Genomic DNA, 24,815 nt, shown 5'->3' on the forward strand with positions numbered 1-24,815 from the left:
TAGACAGACAACTGTTAGTCCACTTAATTTCTGCAGTGCTTGATTCTCTGAGTTGTTGTGCAGAAACCCATCCACACAGCTGAAAGGCACAGGTTAGAAAATCTTTCTATAGTAAGGGAAGCTCAACCTGGTAGAGAAACAGAAGGACTGCCCAGAACTAAAGGTCACTTAACTACATGGTTATTGCACATGACTGAGAAATAATCCTACTCTCCCAGAGAGAACTGCAACACCAAACATCTTTAATGTGCTTAATTGGAAGCAACACAATGTGGGAGTAGCAGAAGCAAGCAGAAAGACCATTTGTTAACAATACCTACTCCTGGAAGAGGTCAAAACCTCTTGAGGCTTTTGAGACTATTTTCTGCCCAATTATTGAACAAAATATCTAACTTGCTCTTACCCTTATGAATTAAAATCAATAGGCTCCATGGAAATGAAAGAACAAATGAGTTTGTAGCAGCTATTCTATGGTCTTTTCTAAAGTTGTCAGGTAGAAAGCACACAGATGCATATTCTTTATGCATACCATTTTCTTGAAGAAATTGTGCCTGTGCTTTTTTTTATGGGTATCGACAAATTGTATTCTAACAAGTGAGAAATAAACTGTGGGAATTAAAGGAAAGTCTACATTCTCAGTTGCAGTTTAGGCAAAAAACAAAGTGCTTGTTGATGGAGTCAAGAACATGAGAACTCATTACCACTGTAATAGCAATGCAGAGCTCTCTGTAGAGAGCTAAATGTGCTCAGTTATTCAGGAGATTGGGCTTTGCTTTTAAGTCTCTCTTCCACACCAACCTGAGGGGAGTACAAGCTGCTCACAGGCCACTGCACCAGACTTAAACCCCTGGTGCAAAAACATACAGACACTTCAGAGTGATCCCTGGGGCAGCACCTGCCCAGAGCATCCACCAACTACAACAGGAGCTGGATCAAGCATCCAGCTGTGCAGAAAATTAGTTCTAGAGACATCCAGATTTCCTGTTTTAGCTAAGCTGGGAGATGGTGAGTCAGGAACCACAATTATGTCCAGAATTGTGGCAGGAGGTCTCCAGGCCGCAGGCAGTGCTTTCTCCAAAGGAGAGAGGCAGAGAAGCAAAAGGAAAAGTCACTATGAAGAATCACAGGAAACGCATTCATTTAAAATATCTATTGAAATTACAAATTAAACTCTCCAATATGATTCAAAGTACAAAACACCACATTAAAAGGCATTCAACAGCTCCTTTATACATCACAGTGTTAGTGGCACAAAATGCACTTACATTTCAAATACATCAACAGAACTATTTTTACACTGGTCAAATACATTATTTATACATATGCATGACTCCTTCATGCTTATCCCTATACAAGTTTGAAATACATCATAATAAAATGATCAAGAAAGGTTCAGTTATGTACCATGTACCTGTACCTAATATTCCTGGAATTCTTATAAGATATACACAAATCAAAGCAATAATGAAGACCACAGGGCTCTAAACACAAACAGCATGCCTTACTTAGTACAAGTGCATTAGCAATTAAGGGCTGATGCAGGCTTTTTTGATGTCCTTAGTATCACTGTCATCAACAACCGTAATTTACTTGTTTCCCTCAGGCTTTTAGATTATGCCCATGAAATGTACAAACTTTGGTTTTAAAAAAGCAAACCTGCACAAAGGTTTATGCATGCTGCACCTCACTGGAATGATAATGGCTTGCATTAAAAAATATTTATTCCTATACAGTAAAAGGCCTACAGATGAAATGCACGGAACTTCATTTTAATCCTCCTGCCCGTAACAATTTTTTTTTTTTAAACACTTATAGTTTTTCTGACTTATGAATATTTTATGCTGTCAGCTCCATATATGAGAGCTATTCACTAATTTTGATTGTTTTCTGCATGTCAGGAGCTCATCTGTAAACTGAGAGCTGATCCAGTCTGCTGTTATTTGGGATTTTACCTAATTTATGCACCAGAGTATATGAGGAAAGATCATGCTTCTTAGTATGTGGGGGAAAGTATCCTAAATTCTTGACATGCTAAAGTCAGTAGTAGGAGGCTTCAGGATGAATGCCAACATGAGTAAAATCTGAAATATTAACATAAAAATACAGTAATCTTTTATATATAATTGTTCATCACGAACTTTTGAAGATCCTCAAAACAAATGAATTTTCTCTCACTGCCCTCCTGAGGTAAACACTGGTCCATTCACTTGAAAGATGGTTAAATTGAGATAAAAGGTAGTAAGTGACTTGTCCCATGTCACAGGGGAAAATCCAGCACTACACCATTGAAGATGAAGTGGGCTGTGCTCCTGATCTCTCAGGACTGGCTTCAGCCCAGGGAGATGCACAGCCCATGGAGCTGGGACTCCACACTTAGCAGACATGACAGCTCATGATATCCCAGAAGAACATGCAAATGTATTGTCACAAACTCCATTAAACAGCATTTACAAACAGACCATTCACTCAGGAGCTGGACTTGATCCTTGTGGATCCTTTCAAATCAGAATATTCTATAATTCTGTGTGAATAGAAACCCCCTAAATAATAGCATAACCATAACAATGCAGCAGAAATTATGATGTGATACTTGTTTTTCTGGTGCAAATCCAAAAAGCCATAGCTGTTTTAACAGATTTTTAATTGAAAAGACAAAGAAACCAACATTCCCTTTCCTGTGGTAGGGGGTCTAAATAACAGAGTTCAAAATGACGTATTTACAATTCAGTTTTGGGGTATTAAATGTCACAGTATCAACATAAGCTGTAACATAAAAGCACCCTGAAATTAATACATCACCACCAAAAGTTGCTACTTTGGAACCAAATCAGCATTAAAAATAACAATAATAATATTAACAACAATAAAAACAAACAAAAATTCCCCGAGAATACAGATGGAATGGTACTTAGCAAACCTGAAAAGACTGTGTAGGTATTTGGTAAATATATATAGGCATAGTCTATTCCAACAGCTGGGATGTGAAATAAGAGCTGTGTCATAAAAACTGCTAGTAGCAATTCAAGTATGTTGAGATCAGAGATATATTGACACTGTTTTCTGATTATATATAATGTTACCTGTGACTATCAATTATAAATTATAATTTTAAAATTTCTGTATTTGCAAAGAGCTTATTTCTCTTTCTTTTTTGTTTTAAATCTGGAAATGCATTAATTCTGACATCGATTATTAAGTGGCTGCACAGCACTTTTGGAAAAGTCAAGTTTTGCTGCATTTTGATGAATTCTCTAAGAAAGGCACAGAGAAAATAAACTTCCTCATACCAGGACACTCAGTACTGTTCACAGGTGAGTGAATCTCCTGTTTATTATGATCCCATAGGAGAACTGGTCATCAGTCACAGCCACAATACAGCAGAAGCCCTCAGTGCCTCAGCTAGAAAATTAATAACCCATGAAGTATTTACATCCTATTGTGCAGGGTTTTCTTCTCCAGTTAAAAAGAACTACAGGGCCAAGTAGGAAAGGCTACAGTCCAAGCTAACCTTCAGGAAGCTGTCCTTTGCAGAAGGGTTTCCACTTATTCTGGACAATGGCTCAGGACAAGTCAGGTGCGTGGCTCAGGATCCCTCTGGGAGATGGACTGAGCTGATGCCAGAGGGAGGGAAGCACTTCCCTGCCCACTGAACTCAGCAGTGCTTCACACACCCCTGGGAGCTGGCAAACAGATCAAATGCAGTACCCAGACCTCCCTACGGATATTTCTGAACAACTAAGCAATTTTTAATAACAAAGACAGCTACAATACTAAAGATACTCTGATAACTAAAGATCTGAACTGTGCATTGCTATAAACAATCTGAAAATATCACGAGGTCAGATTTGCTGGAAACCAGCTATCCTTTTATTCACATTATAGAGGCCCAACTCATTACATTGAAGCCAAGTTAGTGAATTGCAGATAATCACCAGTTCCTGGAGCTAAAATCTCTGGTTAGATACAGTTTGAATTTGGATAGCACTAAACTTGGAAGATAAGGGAGAAGAATACATTTATAAAAAGAAATTGGCCCTTTTTAAAACTGTGCCCTACAATATTTCTATTAAACAGACAGACAGTGTAAACCAAAATCCACTAAAGAGTAATTTTTTAATGGTTGAGCTATGAAAACACATTGCTAGCCTGTGACAGTAGCCAGAAGATGCATTTAAGGATCTTAAGACATTTTCAGTATAAAGATAACCTGGCTTCATCCACCTCAGCACATTGCTGATGACAGAAATAAGTGATGAAGAAAAAATGCAGTAAAACTTCAGTCCACAAGCAATCAAAAGAATGTTTTCCTTCATATTAGAGACATACACATTGTTTCAAATGCTTCATATTTCATGGAAAGAAGTTGTTAGTCAAATTTGCATTGGCTTTGAAATCAGAGCAAAATGGTTTTCAAAAGAGTATTTCTAAAAAGAAACCTCAATGATGTAGTATGTTAAATAGCACACTTTACTAGCCTGAAAACACACCATTACATTTTGCAAAACTATTAAGTGATTAGTTTTCAAATAACTTATTTTGTCACAGTATTGTTATTAACACAATACACCACATATCATACAATATTATCTCTGAAAATGGGCTAAGTAGTTTAAATGCAAACACAACTTCCACAAATATCCCAGGCATTTTCATATTAACTACAGGGATAACCATGATGTATTTTCGTATTTAAAAGGAAAGACCCAAGAGTCTGCTAAACAGTAAAGTTAGTCCTGTATTTTTTAATAATTGTCCTAAAGACAGAAGCAAGCTATCCTGAATTTCCAAAATATTTCAATAGCACAGCTATTTACACATTTGGTTTAAATAGGATTATATATATCTATGTATCTATAAAAAGATTAAGATACCTGGATTAGAAGTTACATAGCCCTATAAGTGTAGCAGAACCCTAAACAATAGCAAAAAATAACAATTCAAAAAAACACTAGTGGTCCAGGGGTAATCAATACCATCAATGCATTTTTAAAAGAAACTAGATTAAACTGCAGGTTTGTATCACCACTCAACCTTACAGCTTCATCAATTAATTTTAAAATGTAGCTTTTAATCAAACAAATTTCTTACAATACTTTAGAAAATTCGTGGAAGGCAGCAGGACCAACTTTGTCCCTCTGATCCTCCCCAAATTTCAAAAAAGGCATAGGATGGCCTATATGCACCTAATTTTGTTATACTTGGAAAAAATAGGTACTAAAAAGGACATTGTGATGGCTTTAACAAAAACAGATGGGTAATACAGTCACATGAAGTTGACCATCTGATTTAAATGATAGGCAACTTAAACAATTGCAGGAATAAGACACCAAATTTGGAAGTAAACAGATATGCAGAAGTTTGTAGGCTTTTTCAGGTTGGTTTGCTGATGTCATTCAGTACAGTTCCCAGTCCACCAGAAGGGCAGTATCAACCTTTTGTATTATTTTCAGCAGTATCACCTCTTATCTTCAGATAGCTTCCCAGGTCTGCAGTCTCCCTTTAGCACCAAACTTGCCTTCTCTTTCCCTCCTTGTCTGTTATCAGTGACTTGTACAACAGTAGTAACAGTTCCTGGAATCAAGACTGTGTCAACGAGAAGCAGAATGGGGCAAGTAAGGCTACAGCAATGTAAGTGCAAGAGGGAAACATAACAGCAACAGTAAAATCAAAACATGTTGTGATGAGTCCAATCTTCTCTCAGTCTAGGTAGGTAGAGGGTCATCATCTCCTTTGTTACATTTGCACTTGCAGCACAGAACAAATGGTGTAGCAAGTAGAAGGAAAGGGGAGGCCACCAAAAGTAGAAGACCAAATCCTGCAAAAATTCCTACCACCTGTAAGAGAAAGGGATAGCATTGTGTCAGGGATAGCATTGCCTAGATTGTGTCTGCTACACCACTGCATCATCTGCATCCATCAAAAAGGCCTCAGCAAATGACACTGACCTTATCAGAGCCAGGACTTCCCCAGGTGTATACTACAGTCAGCTCCTATTTACTCACAGTAAATGTGAGTGAAAGTAGTGTGAATGCTCATGTTTTATGGCTCCAGTCAGAACTGTGCACAGAACTCTGCTTTATCACACAAAGTGATTCAGATGGCTATTTGCCTTTACAAATTTTCTTATATCTCAAACAACTAATGAAGCAAATCATGACTTTTTTTTCTTAATCAAACCTAAATACTAAATACTGAAATCAAGGCTACAAGAAAGACTTCCACTTTCAGGTACTCTCTTTCTTTTCTGCAGAAAGCTTCAAGAATAATTAGTCAAGGTGTTGGTAGCATTCAGAGAATCTGGGAAGAATCCCACCATGTTCCACCAGCATGCACTCAAGCTCAGGAATTTCAATCACAGATCACTAACATCATGGTCTGTAGGAGGAATTTGCATATGTAAAGACCTTTTGTCAGTGAGACCTGAGTTCATGCTGCTGCTTCAGGGGACAAGATCTAACTCAAATGTCAATGAAAAAGGTGCACTTTATCAATCACCCCCTTTCCAGCATGAACACAGGGCCACTACCTACCTGGTCACTGTGATAGTAAAAGTAGTAAATTCTACAGAGCTTAAATTTGGAAAATTATTTAAAAAACATTCAAGTTGAGCTTCATCACCAGAGAAAGTTTCCCATTTGCCACAGGCAACTGTAAGAATGATGCCGCAACGATGATACGCCCACAAATTATTTGAGAAAATAGTTTTTAGATTTATTCACATGAGAGTGTCTGTGAATAATTTTGAATAATTATGGCAAGAGTGTAATGCTAATGCAACAGCAAAACCTCACAGCAGAAGGCAAAATGAAGTTAGAGTGCAGCAGTCACTGAGGATTGCTCTCGCCAGGGCCAGCTGCAGCAGTCACTGAGGATTGCTCTCGCCAGGGCTAGCTGCAGCAGTCACTGAGGATTGCTCTCGCCAGGGCCAGCTGCAGCAGTCACTGAGGATTGCTCTCGCCAGGGCTAGCTGCAGCTGCAGTCGGCTGTGGAATGCGAGCCCGGGGCGCCGGGCTGCGGCAGCCCCGCCGGCGATGCCGCTGGCGGCCGCGGTGCGAGGGGCGCTGTGCGACAGCGCTGCCGGCGCCTGGGCCCCGCCGTCCCCGCTCCACGGCAGCGGCCTCCTCTCCAGCCGCAGAGGCGGGCATGCTTCACAACTCACTCCCTTTTCTTTGCTGCTGACGACAATCTGATGAAACTTTACTAATCTTTGCATTTATTTTCTCAGAAACTAAAGTTAAATTCTCATCTTTAAAAAACGTGAGCTGCAACTACTGCCGTTCTGCTCTTTGCTCTTAGGCTGAGCGCACTGGTCAGACAGAGCCAAGCTAGAAGCTTGGCAATTCAGTGGACCAGACTGACTACTGGTAATTACTATAAAACATCTATTTACGCCTTCCTTTCAGCCTCAATATGCCATCAAAGAAATCATCAAGTTTCAGTGTTTTTGTTTTGCTGTTTTTGTTTTTTGGTGTGGTTTTATGTGTGTGTGCGTGTGTGGGGAAGCGTTGTTTATTTTTAAGTAAAACTGCCCATTGAGTATTACTTATTTACTTTTTCCTTGGTTCTTTTTCTTCTGAGGAGATTGCTGCCCTACTAGGCATCAAGCCATTTTCTCTGGCCAAAACAAATATTTTTTTAAACCCACAAACAACAAACCAAAGACTCACCTCAATTCGTTTTGGATAAACCTAAGAAGAACTGTAAAAACTTAATGAGAGTTAACATTAAGGAAACAATTGAAGTGTTGATTTTGCTTCAGGGGACTTAGCAGAATTATATCCTTGCTAGTAGTGAATTATCACCTTCTTTCTCAACAATGACCAGATCATCAAACAATCTTTATATCAAACATATTTGCATAAACTGCAGTGGCTTAGAACAGATTCCAATTATCAGATTAACCACCTCATACTGCAGGTTTATCAAGTGAACTTAATGTATCCACACACATGCTGAGATATCATTGGCTAATCCAAGCAAAAGCCAGTCCACAGCTCAGACACCCAGTGGTGTGGGTGACGGGTGAGATCCTTCTTTTATTGCCATTTAGCTGTTTATCCAGACTTGATGATTATTTTATAGACTTGGGATTTATGCACACATGGAAAGAAATCTGTACTTCAAGAAAAGTACCTCATCTCAAGCTAAGGTAGCTTTTTCCAGGCATAGAGTTAATTTAGGAAGAGATGACTCGGATACACAGATGTCCCCATATCTCTGAAGTGACTGTAAAGGCAGTAGATTGGACCAAGTCACACATTAGCATTTATACTGCAAGCATCCAAGTGCTGCAGAGAGCTCTTTCATTACCAGCATTCTTGCTGAGTCTGGCAACAATGAATCTGTACTACAAGAGGTATTCCCACACTCTCTGCAATTGTCAATTTGAATCTGTGCTTGAAACTACTGATAAACCTTCATTCAGGGTTACTTTCTATCCAATCAACAGGAAGGAGCCAGAGTCCATAGAAAGATAATGTCTATATTCAGGTTAATTCCTTTCCAGTTCTGGATCCAGAGCTAAAAGTATCTTGCAGGAAGAGCTTCCTTGTAAATAATACTGACAGTGGCAACCTAGCTCATCCTCCAAGTTCAGTGAAAACATATCTGCTGGCACTGACCTGGCTCTGTAAACATACCTTTTCTAGTTCTCAGTAGTGTTTTGCCAAGGAGGGTCTTCTCTAGGACAGCTAATTATTCCACTCCAAGCTACTGCCCTCTGTTTTTCTGCTACAAAAGTCAGTTACCATTTGGCACAGAATTTTACCCTAAGGTGTTCAAATGAGGCACTGTGACAGTAGTAGATCTTTAGAGAGCTCTCAAAGATCTGAGCATTACCTGTGTCCTGTGCCAGATAACAGATGCCCTGGAGTGCCCCAGCTTGTTTCGACAAGGTCCTTTGTCGTAATGTATAAGGAGAAAGTCATCCTACAAACATTAAATGAGAAGGTAGGCAATAAACAGAAGTTCTTCAAGTTACAAAACACTTCATCCTGACAACTTAAACTCAGGAATCACACACAGGAAGATAAAAGCAAGTGAGTTTGGCCATGTCCAACCTTTCCAAAGTGTTTCATTTATAGTTAGGTGTCTTCACAAACAGGTTTGTTTGGTGTGTGTTATAGATATATAACAAATTCTTCTCTGAAAGGGTATCAAGTTGCATATTTAAATGTTAGCATGAAGTTTAGCGAGAGAAACCAAGACAAGCTGACCACTGCATGTATTTTTACACACACAGAAAGAGAACAGGAAAATCAGTACTTCTGCTGCAGACTTCCTAAAGTTGGTTCCTTTATCTAGCTGAAGAACAGAAAGACAAAACAGATTTTTTTTTGAGATATTAAGTCCCTATCAATCCTATCAGGCTGTCACAAACCAGACAAGATAGTGGACCTAACACTAAGCAAACACTGCTTTTTTATCTGTGCTAACATGTGAGATGTCTGTGACTTCAGGATTGTTAGCAAAGTATTAAAATGGGACAACCACAGGATCTGAATAGTTGGAGTAGCTTTCAGGAACCTAATTTCCTTTGCTATTGTTAACAATGTTATAAAGTAAAACTGATGACATGGAAACAGATGTTGTGTATTGTATATACTCTGATCTGTGGGCATGATAACAGGCTGATTTTAAATAAATATAAACATATGACAGCATCAGCTTATAGACCAATAAATTCCTGCTGTTGGGAGAACATTGTATTCTTTCTCCTGTGTCAGATCTATTTCTTGTCTCACAGAATACAATGAAAGGTAAACAAATTAGACTGCTAGTGATATACCACATCTAGTTTGTTAAACATTCTCAGACTAAGAGCATTGCTAGTCTAATACTGTAAAGTCTTCAAGAAACGCAACATTGAAAAGTCAGTACTAGAAAAAGAAAAGCAACACCCTTTCCCATGTTAGATGCCATGTAAAAATTTGAGACAGATTATTGTCATAAAATCTTACTTTTTAATCATTATTTACTCACTTGTACCAAATGCTAAACTCACAAGTCAGACAAGCAAAACCGAGGATACAAATACTATCAAATTCCCTGCATCAACTCTGGTGAGTTGTGGCCAGAAGTTAGTGAGCTATTTATTTAATTGATTAAAGAGACTGCTGGATGGTAAAGCAATGAACTTCTAAGCTTCTGAGAACCAAAAGTGCATGGCATGTACTCACATCAAGAGATTCCAGACAGTACCAGCAGAAGGCATGTTTGCAATTCTTACACATCATTTGGGCACAGCCTTCATCTCGTTCAATGTAAACTTTACACTTTGGACAGCGTTTGATTGGAGCATCATCATCTTCCATTTTGAAAACTGAACTGTGGGAGTGAGGAATTAGTAAAATGCATGACCATGTCAGTTTCGAGGAGAATGTCTAAGAACTGTGCTACAGAGGCAAAGCTGCTTTTTGCTTTAAAACAAGAGAAATTGCAAGAGATTGAGGTATCCAAGTGATTTTATTATTCAGATATTATGCCTGAACACTGCTTTTCAAATATATATCTAGAAAAAGATGTTTAATGACTACAGTGTCTACATAAAAGAATATTTTCTTTATCCTGTAAAAACCAGCTGGTTTTGTTATCTAGTGATACTAATAGACATCAAACAGTTTTCTCCTGTAATGCATCAGATGAACAGCAGGTAGCTCACACCTCAATATTTTGTACATCTAGATTTTTTCCTTTACTCTCCTTTCTTTCTCAGATGAAGAAGCAAACCCTTGACTGCACAGTAACCCCAGACTACATTCCTTTGGACAGGGGCACCAGGGATAGATTACTTGTCTGTGCCCTCCTTGAGGATGCTGCCTAGGAGTTTCCCTCCACATCAAGAACAATAAGGTTTTGGTGCACATCATTCTTTCAGTTAAACTTTGCCTCTGTTGACAGACTCCCAAAAAGTCACTGTTCACAAGTTAGGTTCAGCACTGACTGCTCTTGCACAAGTGTGTAAAACCACAGGTGTCCCCTCATATAATGGGTACAACACAGAGGAATGTTGAAACAGTAGAACAACTTTTATTTCCCTTGTGTAGCTTTCTACTGTGTGCAGGTTTTATGCTCACTAACAACTAAAATGTACTTTAAATGACAATTCCTGCAGCTATGCCAGTGTGAGATACAAGAATGACTGATGGGGAATCAAAAATTTGCTGGAAAACAACTGATGGACTGATGATTGATTGATTGATTTGCCCAACAGCAGGATAAAAGGACACACACTAATTACTAACACTATGAGTGACTGTACTTGAAAAAATGCTTTGTAAAATGCATATGAAATTCCAAATGCTGCTAACAGGCACATTATGTTCCAGAATATTGAAAAAACAATTTTTACTTTTACTCAGTGTAGTAATAAAAATTAGGCATAGAATAAAAACTAAAACCAAAATACTGAGCAAAAATAGATAAATTTTGTTACCTTGCCATGAAATTTAGCAACCTTCAGTTCTTGTCAAGCACACACAAAAGCATGTGCAAAAGTTAGTGTATTTCATCAGGAACTCATCATGACAGCATCCTAGCTAGTCATATGTTACAGCAAAGTTTGAAAGAAGACAAGGTATGAGTAACTAAGTCCAAGGCTGGGCAGGGCTTTAATGATGCCTTGGAATGCAATACAATCTTTGAAAACACCCAGATATGAAGTGGAACACATGCACAACGGCCTTTTTTATTCTGTGGCTGCAGTTTGCCACCAGAGACCACTTGAATCAGAACTTAAGATCATGGGCCAGATGTGCAGCAGAGGAGATGATTGACAATGTATCCTAAAAGTCACTGTCTGGCACGATGTTAGGGGACTCTCACATTGTCCAGGAGAGCAGCAGTAACAACATCATCTCTCAAGTGATGCTGATGAGCTGCCTGGATGTCATATTTTTCCCACTGAGGCAAAAGGCCAAAGGCTCAAGCAACTCCTTTGTGCTTTGCTGGGAATGCTGGCAAAGAGTGAGGCTGCCAAGAGCTGTTCTGTTTTAGAATACAGAATTAAAAGAATAGGAATGACTAAGTGAAGGAAACAGCTTTAGAACAAAACATCAGGAAAATGCCTCTTTTGAGTATTTGGCTTCTAAATACTTAATCTTTTGCAATATCTTACCTTGTTTCTCCTGGAAGAAAAGAGATTGGCATGTTCTCTTGACAGCCTTGACCTGGATGCCAATTAGATTTGCAAGCAGAGCAGAACTCGATGTCACACACTTTGCACTGGACCAGCTGAGGGTCCTGTGGGCTTGATTCCTGGAGCTGGCAAACTGCCTGGCAAGTAGAGGATGGACACCAAGTCCGGCATGGATCCAAAAGCACTTCTGCAAAGGGACACAAAAGAACCAAATTCAAAGGCTCATACAAGACCAGCCTTCCATAACAATGCATTTCAGTTGAGGTTGACTGGTAGGGCCTTTGAAGACACAAATTTTCAAAAGCAGCTTTTTAATTTATGCGACCCACATTGACATAAATCTGGCCTGCTTTGCAAACAGGCACCAAACCAAAGTGTGTTTCATGAGTCGCAATTAATTACCCACTTTCATTCACTGAACTAAATTTGTTCTGAGAATGAGATGCATTTTTTTCAGTTGTACTTGAAGCTAAATACAGCATATACTAGGCAGCAAAACCCACCAGAAAGTCTTTTCACAATGCCTTGCCCAGTAGGAACCTATTTCAAGTCGAATCTCTACCTTAACGTAACCATGTGATTAACAACAGCATAAGATACAGTTTCACTTTCTTGGAGGCTCCTGGCAGATAAGTAAGGGTGTTTCAAAGCCCAGTGAAGGCAATAAAATCCTACCAATGATTGCAGTGGTTTCTAGCCTGGGTCCTGCCAGCACTAAAACTTTAAGTTCTCTATGGCCACACCATTCCACATCTCCATAGGCACACAGTCAGCCTAAGTTCTTAATGCATTTGTATCACTACACACAGAATGGCTCATTAATGCTGCACCAAATGCTAACCCAGGAGATAATCTTGGCTCTGTGAAAGAGGTCAGTATTCCTCTCCAGCCCCTACAATGCCAGTAGTCAACTTAAATAGCAAAGCTCAAAATAGAAGTCACTCCCTCCCTTAGTTATTTAGGAATGTAATACATAGCAATTTTCTTTCCTTAGTTTATTCCCAGAATGCTGTAGTACTGGGAATCAAGCAGGCAAGAACAGAAGCAATTACTTTTTAGGTTTTGGGGTTTTTCTTTCTGATGACCAAGCAGTTACTGCACAATGCTACTGCAAGAAGACATGCAGAGATTCTGATTTATAGGATGGCTCTGAAACAAACCCATTCTCACAACCTTCAGTGGGTAGTGTTACATATGTTACCTCTTTCAAACTGTAGCTTCTTATACCTTTGCATGATTTCTGATGCAACCATGCACTCAATCTGTTGAAAAAAGAAAAAGAAGAAAAAATTCTCATTAGGAACAGTAATAATCTAGTAATTTTAAACAAACAATATTTGACCTTTAAAGAATGACTAAAAACATATGTGGTCTACAATGGATGGTGTAACATAAAAAGCACATTTAAACATCCTGTAAGAAAAAGAAAACACCATCTCTGCAGGAAGAGTATACCTCATTTTCTTGCAGATGACCTCGCTTTGGGCAGGCAGCATCAGGGCAGCTGATTGCTGTTTCTAGACCTTCTTTGATCAGAAGTTCCACATACTGTTTTAGGCACTGTAAGAGAGCCAAACACAGAGTTAACTATTCTGTCAAGGACAAATCACTTACTATTTTACCAGTTTTAGTTTGAAAATTTGAAGAACTCAAACTTTGAAAAAACAGGTACTACTGTGTCCCTTTCACAGTCATGAGCCACATTCATAGCTTTGCCAGTCATACCTTTGGAAGACAGCAAGTTCATTTCCCCATCAAATCACAGAATCATTTAGACTGAAAAAACCCTAAAACATCACTTAAACCAAAATTAACCGAATAGCTCTTCACCAATTCAAAATATGCAGCAAGTTAAAAAATAACAATGGGGAAAGAACAAATCAATGAGGATGCAGAGGCAGAAAAAATAATAAAACACCTCCATGATACAATTAGATTAACCACATTCTGAAGATCTTTGTGTGACTGGAAGCCACAACATAGCTTAGTAAGCAGTAATTTCCCATAGACAGACATCTGTCAAGCATACCAGAACACAAAGGGAGTTACGTATCTTGCCATCTATTCTTGGGAAAAAGCTATCTGAACTTCATGGTTAAAGAAATAACTTTTCCATAGAAAGGAAATATGTGAGAATTAAGACTCCCTGAAGAACTATAGTTTCCATGGGGACCAAATAATAAATATTGGTAATACTAATACCTTTCTCCCCTAGCAACCACAGCATTTTACCCAACTCATAACTGCAAATGTAGCCCCTAACACAGCACTATACAGCACGGCTGTCAACAAAGAAGAGAAGAAAAGTGGGTATTTTTGACCAAGAGCAAATTAACATTAAACCTAGCTACCCTTGATGAGCAACAGCTCCCCTCCACCTCCATCCTTCCTACATCAAAAGAAGAGCTAATGCAGGGGTGTCTATTGGGAAGACAAGGGAGAGATGAAGAGACCTGTTCTCTGCTGCTACCATGCAGCTTCTACCAGGCCAACACTACACAGAAAGAGCAGACAAGCAGACACTGCTTCCCAGTGGAGGGGCACCCTGTGATGTTCTTACCCTGCCTGTGTTCTCACCCTCAGCTGGCATAAGAAAAATGGAGGCAATTACAGAATGAGGTCCCTAACTCTGTTTGCAGATGTATGAATAAAGAGTGAGGCTGGATCAACAGCAGAGTGAAATGAAGATATGAAACCAGCTCAACATACAGCTGTGTGGGAGGCAAGAAGGATTACACACTCTGCAGCAAACTGGCAAAACAAGGATTTCAGTTACTATTTCCAGACATCTGCAAAAGGTATGCAGCTGCTGACTCATCACCTGCCTGGGAAGGCAAAGGGCTGCACTGACTGTGCCACGACTGGTGCCTAACTTCAGGTCAGAGCACAAAACTGCTTCTCCCAAACTGCTTCTCCCTTCACCCTGTGCAATCAAATAACCCATCAACAAGCACCTTCCAGCCTAAACCTCAGGCACGTGGCTTGTAGCTGTTAAAGTTCAGACTTTAAACCTCTCCTCTTGATTCATCTATTAGGCTCCTTTAATACACCACTATTAACAAATTATCTTAGATTTTACCTCTCACAGCTTGATTGCAGCAAAGACTGTACTTCCTGCCCACACAATCTCTGCTGCTCTGGTCCACAGCATTTCTGGTGGCAAGTTGCCACCACCTTGATAGCACAACAAATAATTTCTGTTAGAGCTCCCTGTCTCTGTGTCTCCCACACATTAGAGAAAGCATTAATCTTTTGGAAAATAAAAACAGAGATCAGATAATTTATATTTATCAAATTTTTAATTGTGCAAAAGAATCCATGTGTGACAAACTATGTATAGTCTCTGTCTTCCTCAGAACAACTGTTCATTTAGTAGAAGGTTTAGCAGGTTTTCAAGACTTCACTTGAGCTCTGCAGGGCAGGTGGTGGAACACTTCAAGAGGACCCTTATCACTCACTAACCATGACTAGCTAAGCTCTGCAAGACACAGACCTTAGCCTGTGTGCCTTGGCAAGCTGTGATTTCAGCTGTAGTGAGGTATTAGTGCTACTATAATGACACTGCTGGCTCTTTCCTTTCCTCTCCATTTGCAGATGCCAAGTGTGGATTGAAATGAAAATGCATACATTTTTAATGACAGCACTTAGCACTTATAGAGAGTACTTTTCAAGCTGAATGAGCTTTGCTATCATTAATCATTAATGTGGCTAATTCTCCTTCTCAACCTGTTTAGGACTACTGCCAAAGCCTATTCAATTTGCTTCCCTTTCCTCTCATTTTCCAAGAAATGACACAGTTCATCCCTGTCATGAGCAGTGGCATTTCCCTTCCCCTGATGGGGCATTGGCCGTGCCTTTTCAAAATCAGCTCAGCCAAGTGTACTTCTCATGCTTCACCTTCTGAGAAATGCCTCAAGGCTACAAAAGAGTGCTGGAAAATAGGCAGAGAATAAAACATGCTATCCACTCAAGACTCCCCTGAGACTTCTTGGGTGGAGAAAGAGGAACCCAAAGCAGCTGCAAGAGATTTTGATGCACAGGTATCTGTGGCTTCTCTTAAGAGCAGGTACAAGACACACAACTTGTACAAGACTGGCTACAGTACCAGAAATGCAGCAGCATGCAAACAACACAACAAAGCAGGATTAGGTATTCAACCATATACTATGAAAAATTCGCAGTAAAACAATTACAAAAAGATGACAAATTTTTGCAAATTTTCTATGTAACTTGATCCAATGCTGGAAAAAAAGTATTTTCCCAGTCCTTCCATTAAGGCAATAAAGTACTCTATAGCATGAACAAAAAATGTGGGAGTGTAGGTCACCCCAAACAACATTCAAAATAAAGTCTATTACCTAACTTTTCTCAGAGAAAACAGGAGTTAAAATTAGATAACTTAGGCCTGAGATGGGAGTAAGGTCACAAGAGTACAGTGACCTGTATAAAACTAGTAAGCTGAGGAACATCTATATTATTCCTCTAATGGATGTGTACCAGAAGAGAGCAGTTAGCTCCTGTATTGATTGTTCCCTGTGCATGCATACTCCTTGTGCATCCCTGCTCTGTCCTCTTTGCACTGCTATTGTCCTTTCTGACGTGTGCATCACCTTTTCTGCCACCTGGTAATCCACGAATCCTACAGGCATTTGCTGTCCCCACAACAAAGGGCAGAAGCACATCCATTCTGAGGAGTTTTGGCCCAGATCCATTCCCTCAAAATTGAGAGCCCAATTCAGCAGTAGATTTACTATAAGATCCCTATATAAATTGGGAACACTTTTTTCTGTTGCCTCAGAGACAGATGACTAATAAAGGAATGACTTCCTTTCTGAAGCTGCTAAGCACAGTGTAGTATTTAAAGCTCAGCAAAACGAGTTGTACTTCTGTACATCAAGAATTGTGCCACACAGGAAGGTATGTGCAGTGACCACTGATGTGCCATGGCTTTAGAGCTGCACATCTTTTTGTTTAATGTTACAAAGATAAACATATCCAATATAGGAATCAAAATGCTTATTGCTTGCCTAATTTCAAAACCACAACACATAATCTTGCTTTGCAGCATTTAGCTGAAACAAACCTGCACAGGCCACAGCAAAATGTTTGGCTTTTCCTTTCCTTTTAGAAGAATTCCAGGAATAATCATGCTTATTTCTGTGCTTTGATTTATTTCTCCTGACATCAAACCCCAAATAAACCCCATCATAATTCCAAAAAAGGAATCTTGACTTTCACTGTTTACATAGGGGGCAACACTTATCTGCCATCTATTTGGCCAGAAAAAATGTGTTCACTTGTGCCTAAGATCATTTTACAATACAAAATGCACATAATTAAAAACACTTGGAGATGGTTTGGGGAAGTTATAACTAATTTATTTTTAAGAACACGTTATTGCTACTATTGCAGCAAACAAGGAATAGTTTTTCAATATTTCAAATATTTGAATTAGGAAGAAAAAAAAACATTATCCTGCATTATTTTCTTAACAGCTGATACATGGAATTTGTTAAAATGTAGACTTCTGACTACACTAATGCTGCAGATGCAAGTTCCAAATCATATGGGAAATTTTTTAGTCAGTCCATGGATTTGGAAAGGCCAAAAACACATGGTAAGAGCCAAGTATATCATCAGTGGATCACTTGATTTATTTCTTAGAACTTAAAATGTATTTTAGTGCTGGCACTAGGCCATAACCATCATCAAATGAAGTATGCCCTACATACAAAATCATCACATTCTGGAAAACGATTTTTTAAAAAAACCACATGCACTGATAAAATTGAAAGCAGGAAAAAGAAGAAATCTAGTATTTACTAAGTTCTAAAAAAGAAAAGGAACCAGATTTTTACAATGTATTTAGTATCAATAAATATTAAAGGTAGGCGAAGGCAGTTGCTATTGTGCACAAATATTAACCACGGAGATAATCCTGCACTTTGGGGAGACATTTTCAGATTCAGCTTTAAGTTTAAGCTTGAGTTTACACTGCACTTCAGAAACACAAGGAAGTGCTGATATGCTTTTTCAACAAGGTAGATTTTTAAAAGCTCAAGCTGAAAATGTTTTCAAATAGGATAATTATTAACATGCAGACTAAATTGCTGGTCTCAAATTCCGTATCCTCTGTAAACCAGGATTAGATGAACTTCTAAAAACATACATACAAAAATACACACACATATATAATTACATAAACTTGCATTCAGCCACATGAACACTCAGGAAAAGCTGGTTAGTATTTTGTGATCCATGTTACAAATGACATCAGGGTAGGTACACACAAAGATCCCTTTGGGCATTCCATTCTGGGATAAGAAGATTCCCCTGGATGAAGAATATGAAAGGATATTGAGCGAGAAGCACTTATTTTGTGTCTTAGCTAAAAAATCTACAGCTTGGTCTATGGGTTGCTTTTATGCTAATGGGATACTAAGCCAAAGCTCAAATTCATGGGAGAGGGGTACACAGACTACCAGAATCACTACAGCATCAACTACATTTGGTAGTACTTTGTAGTACTTTCATGCTCTGCATAATGGGAATTTTTCTTTACATTGCTTTAAAAATAATTCTAAGAAGGTGAAGGATGTTTTCCTTCCATAAGACAGTGCAACACCAACATTATTCTACTGCCCTGTGCTAACTCTCCTAAGCTAATTCTGCAGTCAGTCTGGTGAATAGGTAGAATTTATACTTGTAGACAAACTGCCTTGAAGTCTTTTGGGCAATGTGCTGTAATGTCCTATTTTTGGTTCAGATTAGAACAGTAAAATGACATAGTGTGCAATATTCACTGGGGCAGGGGGAGACAGCATGTGTGAGAGTGAGTGAATTTATTTCATTACAAAAAAAAAATCTGAGTGGCTATGTCTCAGGTGAAGACTAATACTCTGGGAATAATAACACCCCTTCATTTTGTCCAAATAGCAAATTTACTCTGGTAGAGAGCTTTTACCTGAATGCCATTTTCTAGAAATATTTTCCATTTAGACAAACTTGAACAATTTCAAGAAGGTAACTCCCCTAAAACAAGCAGTCTGAATCTGGGGTGTTCTCTGAAGAAGATGGAATAATGACACAACAAGTCTAGAGCCTTCCCTATTCCTGAAAGATTCTGGTAGCCACATATAACTATTATATGCTAGCTTCTTAAAGCAACAGGAATGCTCATCTGGTAATAGGACAAATACAGAATCATGGCATGGCCTAGGTTAGGACAGACCTCAAACATCAGCTAGTTTCAATCTTTTGCCATAGGCAGGGATACTTTCTACCAGACCAGGTCGCTCAGAGCTCTATCCAAACTGGCCTTGAACACTTCCAGGGATGGGGCACTCACAACTTCTCTGGGTAACCTGCCCAGTGCCTCACCACCATCACAGTAAAGAATTCCATCCTAGTATCTAAACCAACTCCTTTTCAATTTGAAGCCATTCCCATTTGTCCAATCACTACATGCCTTTATTTATAAAGTTCCTCCAATTCCCTTATACAGCCTTCTGCTTGGACTCCCTATAGCAACCCCATCATAAAGCTACCTGTCCCTGTCATTCCTTTAATCCTGATCCACAAGCTTTTGGTTATCACCTTATCCATCCCCAAGGGTAGCTTCACACTCTCCAGCTGGTTACTGACATACAGAGTAATACCTCCACTTCCCTTCTTCCTGTCCTTCCTAAAGAACCTGTACCCTTCCATTTCAACACCCCAGTCATAAGAGCAGTATTATTTTAAACTTAGTGTTTTATAAAAAAAGAAGACTGCTTTCTGAGAAAATTCCATGGTATACTTATAGCACACAAGAAAATGTGTCAGAAAAGAAAAAGAATGGTAGGTTGCTCAGAGAGGTTTTAAGCTTCTTCCAAATTTACTACATGGCCTTTTTGTGTAAAGTAGTTATAATCCTGCCTCAAATCTATTGTTTAACAACAGGCTTAACTTGGAACCTCTCTTGCACTGCTGCTCCAGTGTGCCCAATTCTCTACAGCAGATCTACCATCTAGCTTTTTAATATCACCCTAATCCTACTTAGCTGACAAGTGACTTTTACTGGAAAATATCTATGCACACCTAACCACAGAGTTCTGTTTCAGGCATATGCATGACTGTGGGAATGATTTTTCATTACTAGATAAACTGTCAGCTATGCTGACCAAATCCTCAAGCACAATCTATATTCAACTTCACAAACCACCTAGATCTGAGACAGATGTACATTAGAATGGTTGAATGTTTGTGGTAATACTTTGAAATTAAATTTCCACTTCTCTAGACATTTTTTCAGAAACTATTATCTACATGCAAAGAAGTCTTCACTATTAGAACTCAAATTTTTATTAACTCTAATTTATCATCTTAAGAATAAATCACAGGAAGAAAAAATTCCTTTATCTTGACATGCAGTACTTCAAATCTGAAAGTAGTAACAGGGAATATCTTAATGTTTATCCTCTAGATCCTTTGTTTTGTTACGGAGATAAAAATTCTGCTACACAAGCATACCAACCCGTGACTCCAAGACAAGCACCTGCAAGGACCCCAGAGCTCCAAAACAAAGAAATATCTAGAACTTTATGCTGTGAATAAGAAGGTAAACACAGAGAGAAAGACTTCAGCCAGGACCAGCAAGAGATAACATCACAGCTGATACACATCTTCCCCTAAGAGGCAAGCAGTTTGGAAGACCTCTGTTTGAAAGGTTTCCTGCTTCTGTCTTCCAGATACTTGGCCTATTTTAAAGATTTTTTTTTTGTCTGAAATTGCTAAGGGTAAATGCCTCTTTTTCCCCACTATGCTGTCAAAGTTTAAAGACTCCATCAGCTGTTCTATAGCCCTGTTATAGATGATATTGTCAGTCTAAATGCAATCACATCATCTTGCTCTGGATGATGGCCAACCAGGATGAGGGCTGGGAAAGATAAATACAACCCATGTGCTTCCATGCTTGAGAATAAACCATCTGAGAGCACTCTTTCCTGAGCTGTAATATTGTTGTCTAAGAATCCTTGTGCTCCCAGGAGTTGGTACAATCTTAGTATGGGGACTGGCCCCATCCTGGCAGGAGCAGGCATTCACCCATTACAAATGCTGAAGTTAGTGCAGTGATGGCTGTTGATTCATCCTGTGATTCATTGCTGTGTTGGTTCTATCTGTGTCCAAATGCCTTCTGGCAGTACACTCAAATATCACAGCAGTCCCTGGTACATGTTTCTTAATGAATGCAAACAACAACTCTCAGACAAGATGCTCCTATCAGGGACGAGGTGCATCTCTGAGCCCAGCCTCCAGCCCCTCCATGGGAGACTGCACCACTGTGAGTACAGGGAACAGCCAGGCCATCACTCAACCAAGGATGAAGTAAGGCAAGAAGAAATGTATTATCAAGAATGTAGAAAGAGGAGCCCTGGTGACTAATCAGCTTGAGAAATGTCAGGACATGGCAAATAGCCTTTGAGACACAGCAATCAATGGCTGCAGAAACCACAAGTAAGACCAAGCAACCCGAACTAAAAGCACTGAAAAAACAAGTGCCTCTTCCCAGCTAAGTACCTTGAAAGAGAAAGAAAAGGCAACACAGACTTACAGCTGCCTAGCCTTTGAAGTGGTGGGCTTGTTTCTTTTATACACACACTTATTTATGGAAGATGAACAATTTTTCTTCAGAGGAAGCAATCACAGCAGTCGACAGCACAAAATGGCCAAATGAGACAAGGACAATACCCTGTGATCTCTTCATTGTTGAATAGGTATTTCAAGTGGATGTACATGTAAACTTTTTTCATTATGGATTTTTATCCCTTCATTACCTTACATAAACCTTTTTCCTCACCTATTTAGGGCTGCAATTGGTAAAAACACAGAGTAAACTTGACAAAAATTAATTTATTTTCAAATGCCAACACATATGGGAAGAAAATCAAGCATTCAGAAGGCAAAAAACACCACCAAAAATTCAGTCTATGTTTGAGAAAAGTTTATTCCATTTCAGAACAGAAATGGCAATTCTGAGTGGGAGGAAAACACACCTGCAGCAAACAAAGGGCCTTCCCTTTTCACATGCAAAACCCTATGCAAACCAAAGTGAGCTAGTTTCCCCAACAGCCTGATGAAGACAGATAACTTTAATCTCACTTAATGACATCACAGGAGATGAGAGCTGAAGGCTCTGGATCAAGTTTAGTTTTCACCCAGGGCTCCATGGTTCCTGCTTATTGAAGCAGGGAGCTCTGCCATCCCACTACCTATAAGACAAGTGAGAACACAGCCAGCCCCATGAACTGCTACACAAACACACAGTGACCTCTAACCATGAAGCCTCTACTGACACACCACGTGTCAAGATCAGTATCAGTTCTCTGCAAAGGCTGGGCTGTGTGAGCTCAAGCAGTGAGCTCTAAGCTTTGGTGGTGGGAAATAGGAAAACATTGCAGCTGCTAAGAAGGACCTTGAACTCTATAAAAGCTCACAAGCCATTAGGTTCCCCCCTCCCTCCTGTCTCCAAGCAAGTAGAGGTGAGGTAGAGGTGAGGAACAGTCTGGTGACAGCACAGTCCTACCCTGATAAGGCAAGGCTTCTTTTGGCAAGCAGAGACAAACTCACAGGAGCAGGAAGGCAGCCAAGCCCATCTGTTTCCATCCATGCTGCTCTTGGTGTCTGCCTTGCCCTGGGGGAAGAAGAGGCTGATGCTGCCTCTGCCTCATTTGGAGTGAGGGATAACACTAAGTAAATCACTCTTTTTTCTGTCTTTCAACTTAAAGAAGCTCCATGTGCTTCTGGTCAAGCATGACAACAAGAAAAAAAAAAGGGGGGAATGCCTGATACCAGTTATAGGAAGGAGAATATTTGCCTTGCTGATCATCAGCCTATAAGGAAGCTCAAACAGCAAAATGATTAGAATTAAGCACATCTATATAACCAGTCATAAGGCAAATTCAGTAATCCTGTTTAAAAAGGGCTAGTGATAACAGAAGCCTGTCACTATCCTACTGTCAAGCTACTTGGGATAGAACACAACAAACTTGGAGAGACACCAAAAGGTAAGATTAACCAGCTGCCTCAAGCACTTAGAGGAGAGAAATCAGAATAAAACTATCTATGAAGTAGTGATAGTTTCAAACAAAAAAGTTGATCCACATGTGCTATCTGCCCAAAAATATGAAGCAGAAGGCAGGTCTGAACCTTAGTTTTGCTATTTTCCAAATGCAGGTGGCCCTCATGTACCTGATTAGTTTCTCCTTCTATCAGTAATAAGGCTGACTACAGAGGAGTAATCCAAGTTTTTTCATCAAAGACAAGTTTTCTGTCATGTTTTATTTCTTCTAGACATTTGCTTGCTTGAACTGCCTACTTGACAGACTTTTGTTTTAAATTTGACATAAGTAAGCAATGAATCCAGAACAATTGAGCAGTGTATAACATTTTGAAGTGAACTGAATAATCTACTGTGAGGTCAAAAGGAGCTTAGCCTGTCTTAAATAATAGTGGCATCACTACACTAGGAAGACATTGACACATCTGTTTTATATTTATAAATTATACATTATTTATGTACACAGATGTACATGTAAATGCTGAACCCAAAAACATTCAAACAATTGTTTGATATCCATGCAAGAACATCAACTGCAAAACACCTGTTGTAACTTCAGCACATATACAATTGGTAACACGCCAAAGAAACATCCTGTCCATTAAGATACATGTGAATTTCATCACAGATTACAAAAGAATTTCAGACAGGAATTAGATAAAATTGCTCCCTGTTTACATACTGTAATCCCCTTTAAAAAGCAAAGGCTAAGTAGCAAGTGAAAAAATTTAGTGTAGCAAATAATACAAAAAAATAAAGAAAAAAAATGTTCTCCGATTTACTGTCTTTTTCCTCTCTAAGTGTAAAGCTTTCTGAAGAAAACATGAAAAATCATAATTGATAATACTCAGAAAAGCAAAAAGCTAACAGCAGGTATCTTTTTTCCTCTCTATCCTTTAAGATTTTTGTTCCTCTGGTACCTCAAGCAATCCAACAATGGATTTGCTTGAGGTACCAGAGAAAATATATTCTTGTAACATTCCTAATGGATGAGATATGACTTGAAAGCCCACAGTATTGTCTGGGCATTAATGATCACAATGATAAAAACAATAATGGAGTATTGTACTAACTGGCAAAATAACACTATGGGAAACTGTAGTGCCTGTGCCTTATCAGCAGAGGAGTGGCAGCCTGCTCTATTTAATCCATGCACAGCTCTGCCAGAAAGCAAATGGAAACAGTGTCCCCATTCTATCTTTCTGAATAGAAATGCTGTGCTACTGTACAAGTGTCAGGAAGGGACAATCCTTCATGGTATCTTTACTACAGCACTTCTATGATTATAAAGAGTCAAGAGCTGCAGACAGAAATATAGGATGGAGAGACTCATACATTGATGCAAATGCTGCCAACATACCAGTACTACTTCACTTCAAAGATCTCTTTGTAATACATACTCATGTTGCTTCAGCTTGCTGTAATTTAGACAAGAGATAGGACTAGTGGTAAAAGCTGTAGCAAAAATAGTCCTCACACTTGTATGGATATTCCTTTTCCTTTTTTGCTGATATTCCTGGAAAGACTACTGTTCATTTTAAAAAAGCGTGAACAAAACTACATATTGGTGAAACAAGAGCA

The 24,815-nt window shown here is 39.1% G+C and overlaps 1 protein-coding gene across 3 annotated transcripts in view; it reads right to left on the bottom strand.

Moving 5' to 3' along the window:
- Positions 1–1,135: 1,135 nt before the first annotated feature.
- RNF144A (ring finger protein 144A) overlaps positions 1,136–24,815 on the bottom strand; it is a 61,434-nt gene continuing 37,754 nt past the window's right edge. For all 3 annotated transcript variants that reach the window (XM_079332276.1, XM_079332274.1, XM_079332275.1), the window contains exons 4-9: positions 13,592–13,696; positions 13,338–13,398; positions 12,116–12,323; positions 10,179–10,326; positions 8,839–8,928; positions 1,136–5,834 (exon numbers count right to left, since the gene is read on the bottom strand). In XM_079332276.1, the coding sequence (XP_079188402.1) occupies positions 5,703–5,834; positions 8,839–8,928; positions 10,179–10,326; positions 12,116–12,323; positions 13,338–13,398; positions 13,592–13,696 (744 nt within the window). In that variant the 3' untranslated portion in view covers positions 1,136–5,702. The remainder of the gene's footprint in view (positions 5,835–8,838; positions 8,929–10,178; positions 10,327–12,115; positions 12,324–13,337; positions 13,399–13,591; positions 13,697–24,815) is intronic.

The sequence above is a fragment of the Erithacus rubecula genome, assembly GCF_903797595.1.
Source record: "Erithacus rubecula genome assembly, chromosome: 2".
Lineage (NCBI taxonomy): Eukaryota > Metazoa > Chordata > Aves > Passeriformes > Muscicapidae > Erithacus > Erithacus rubecula.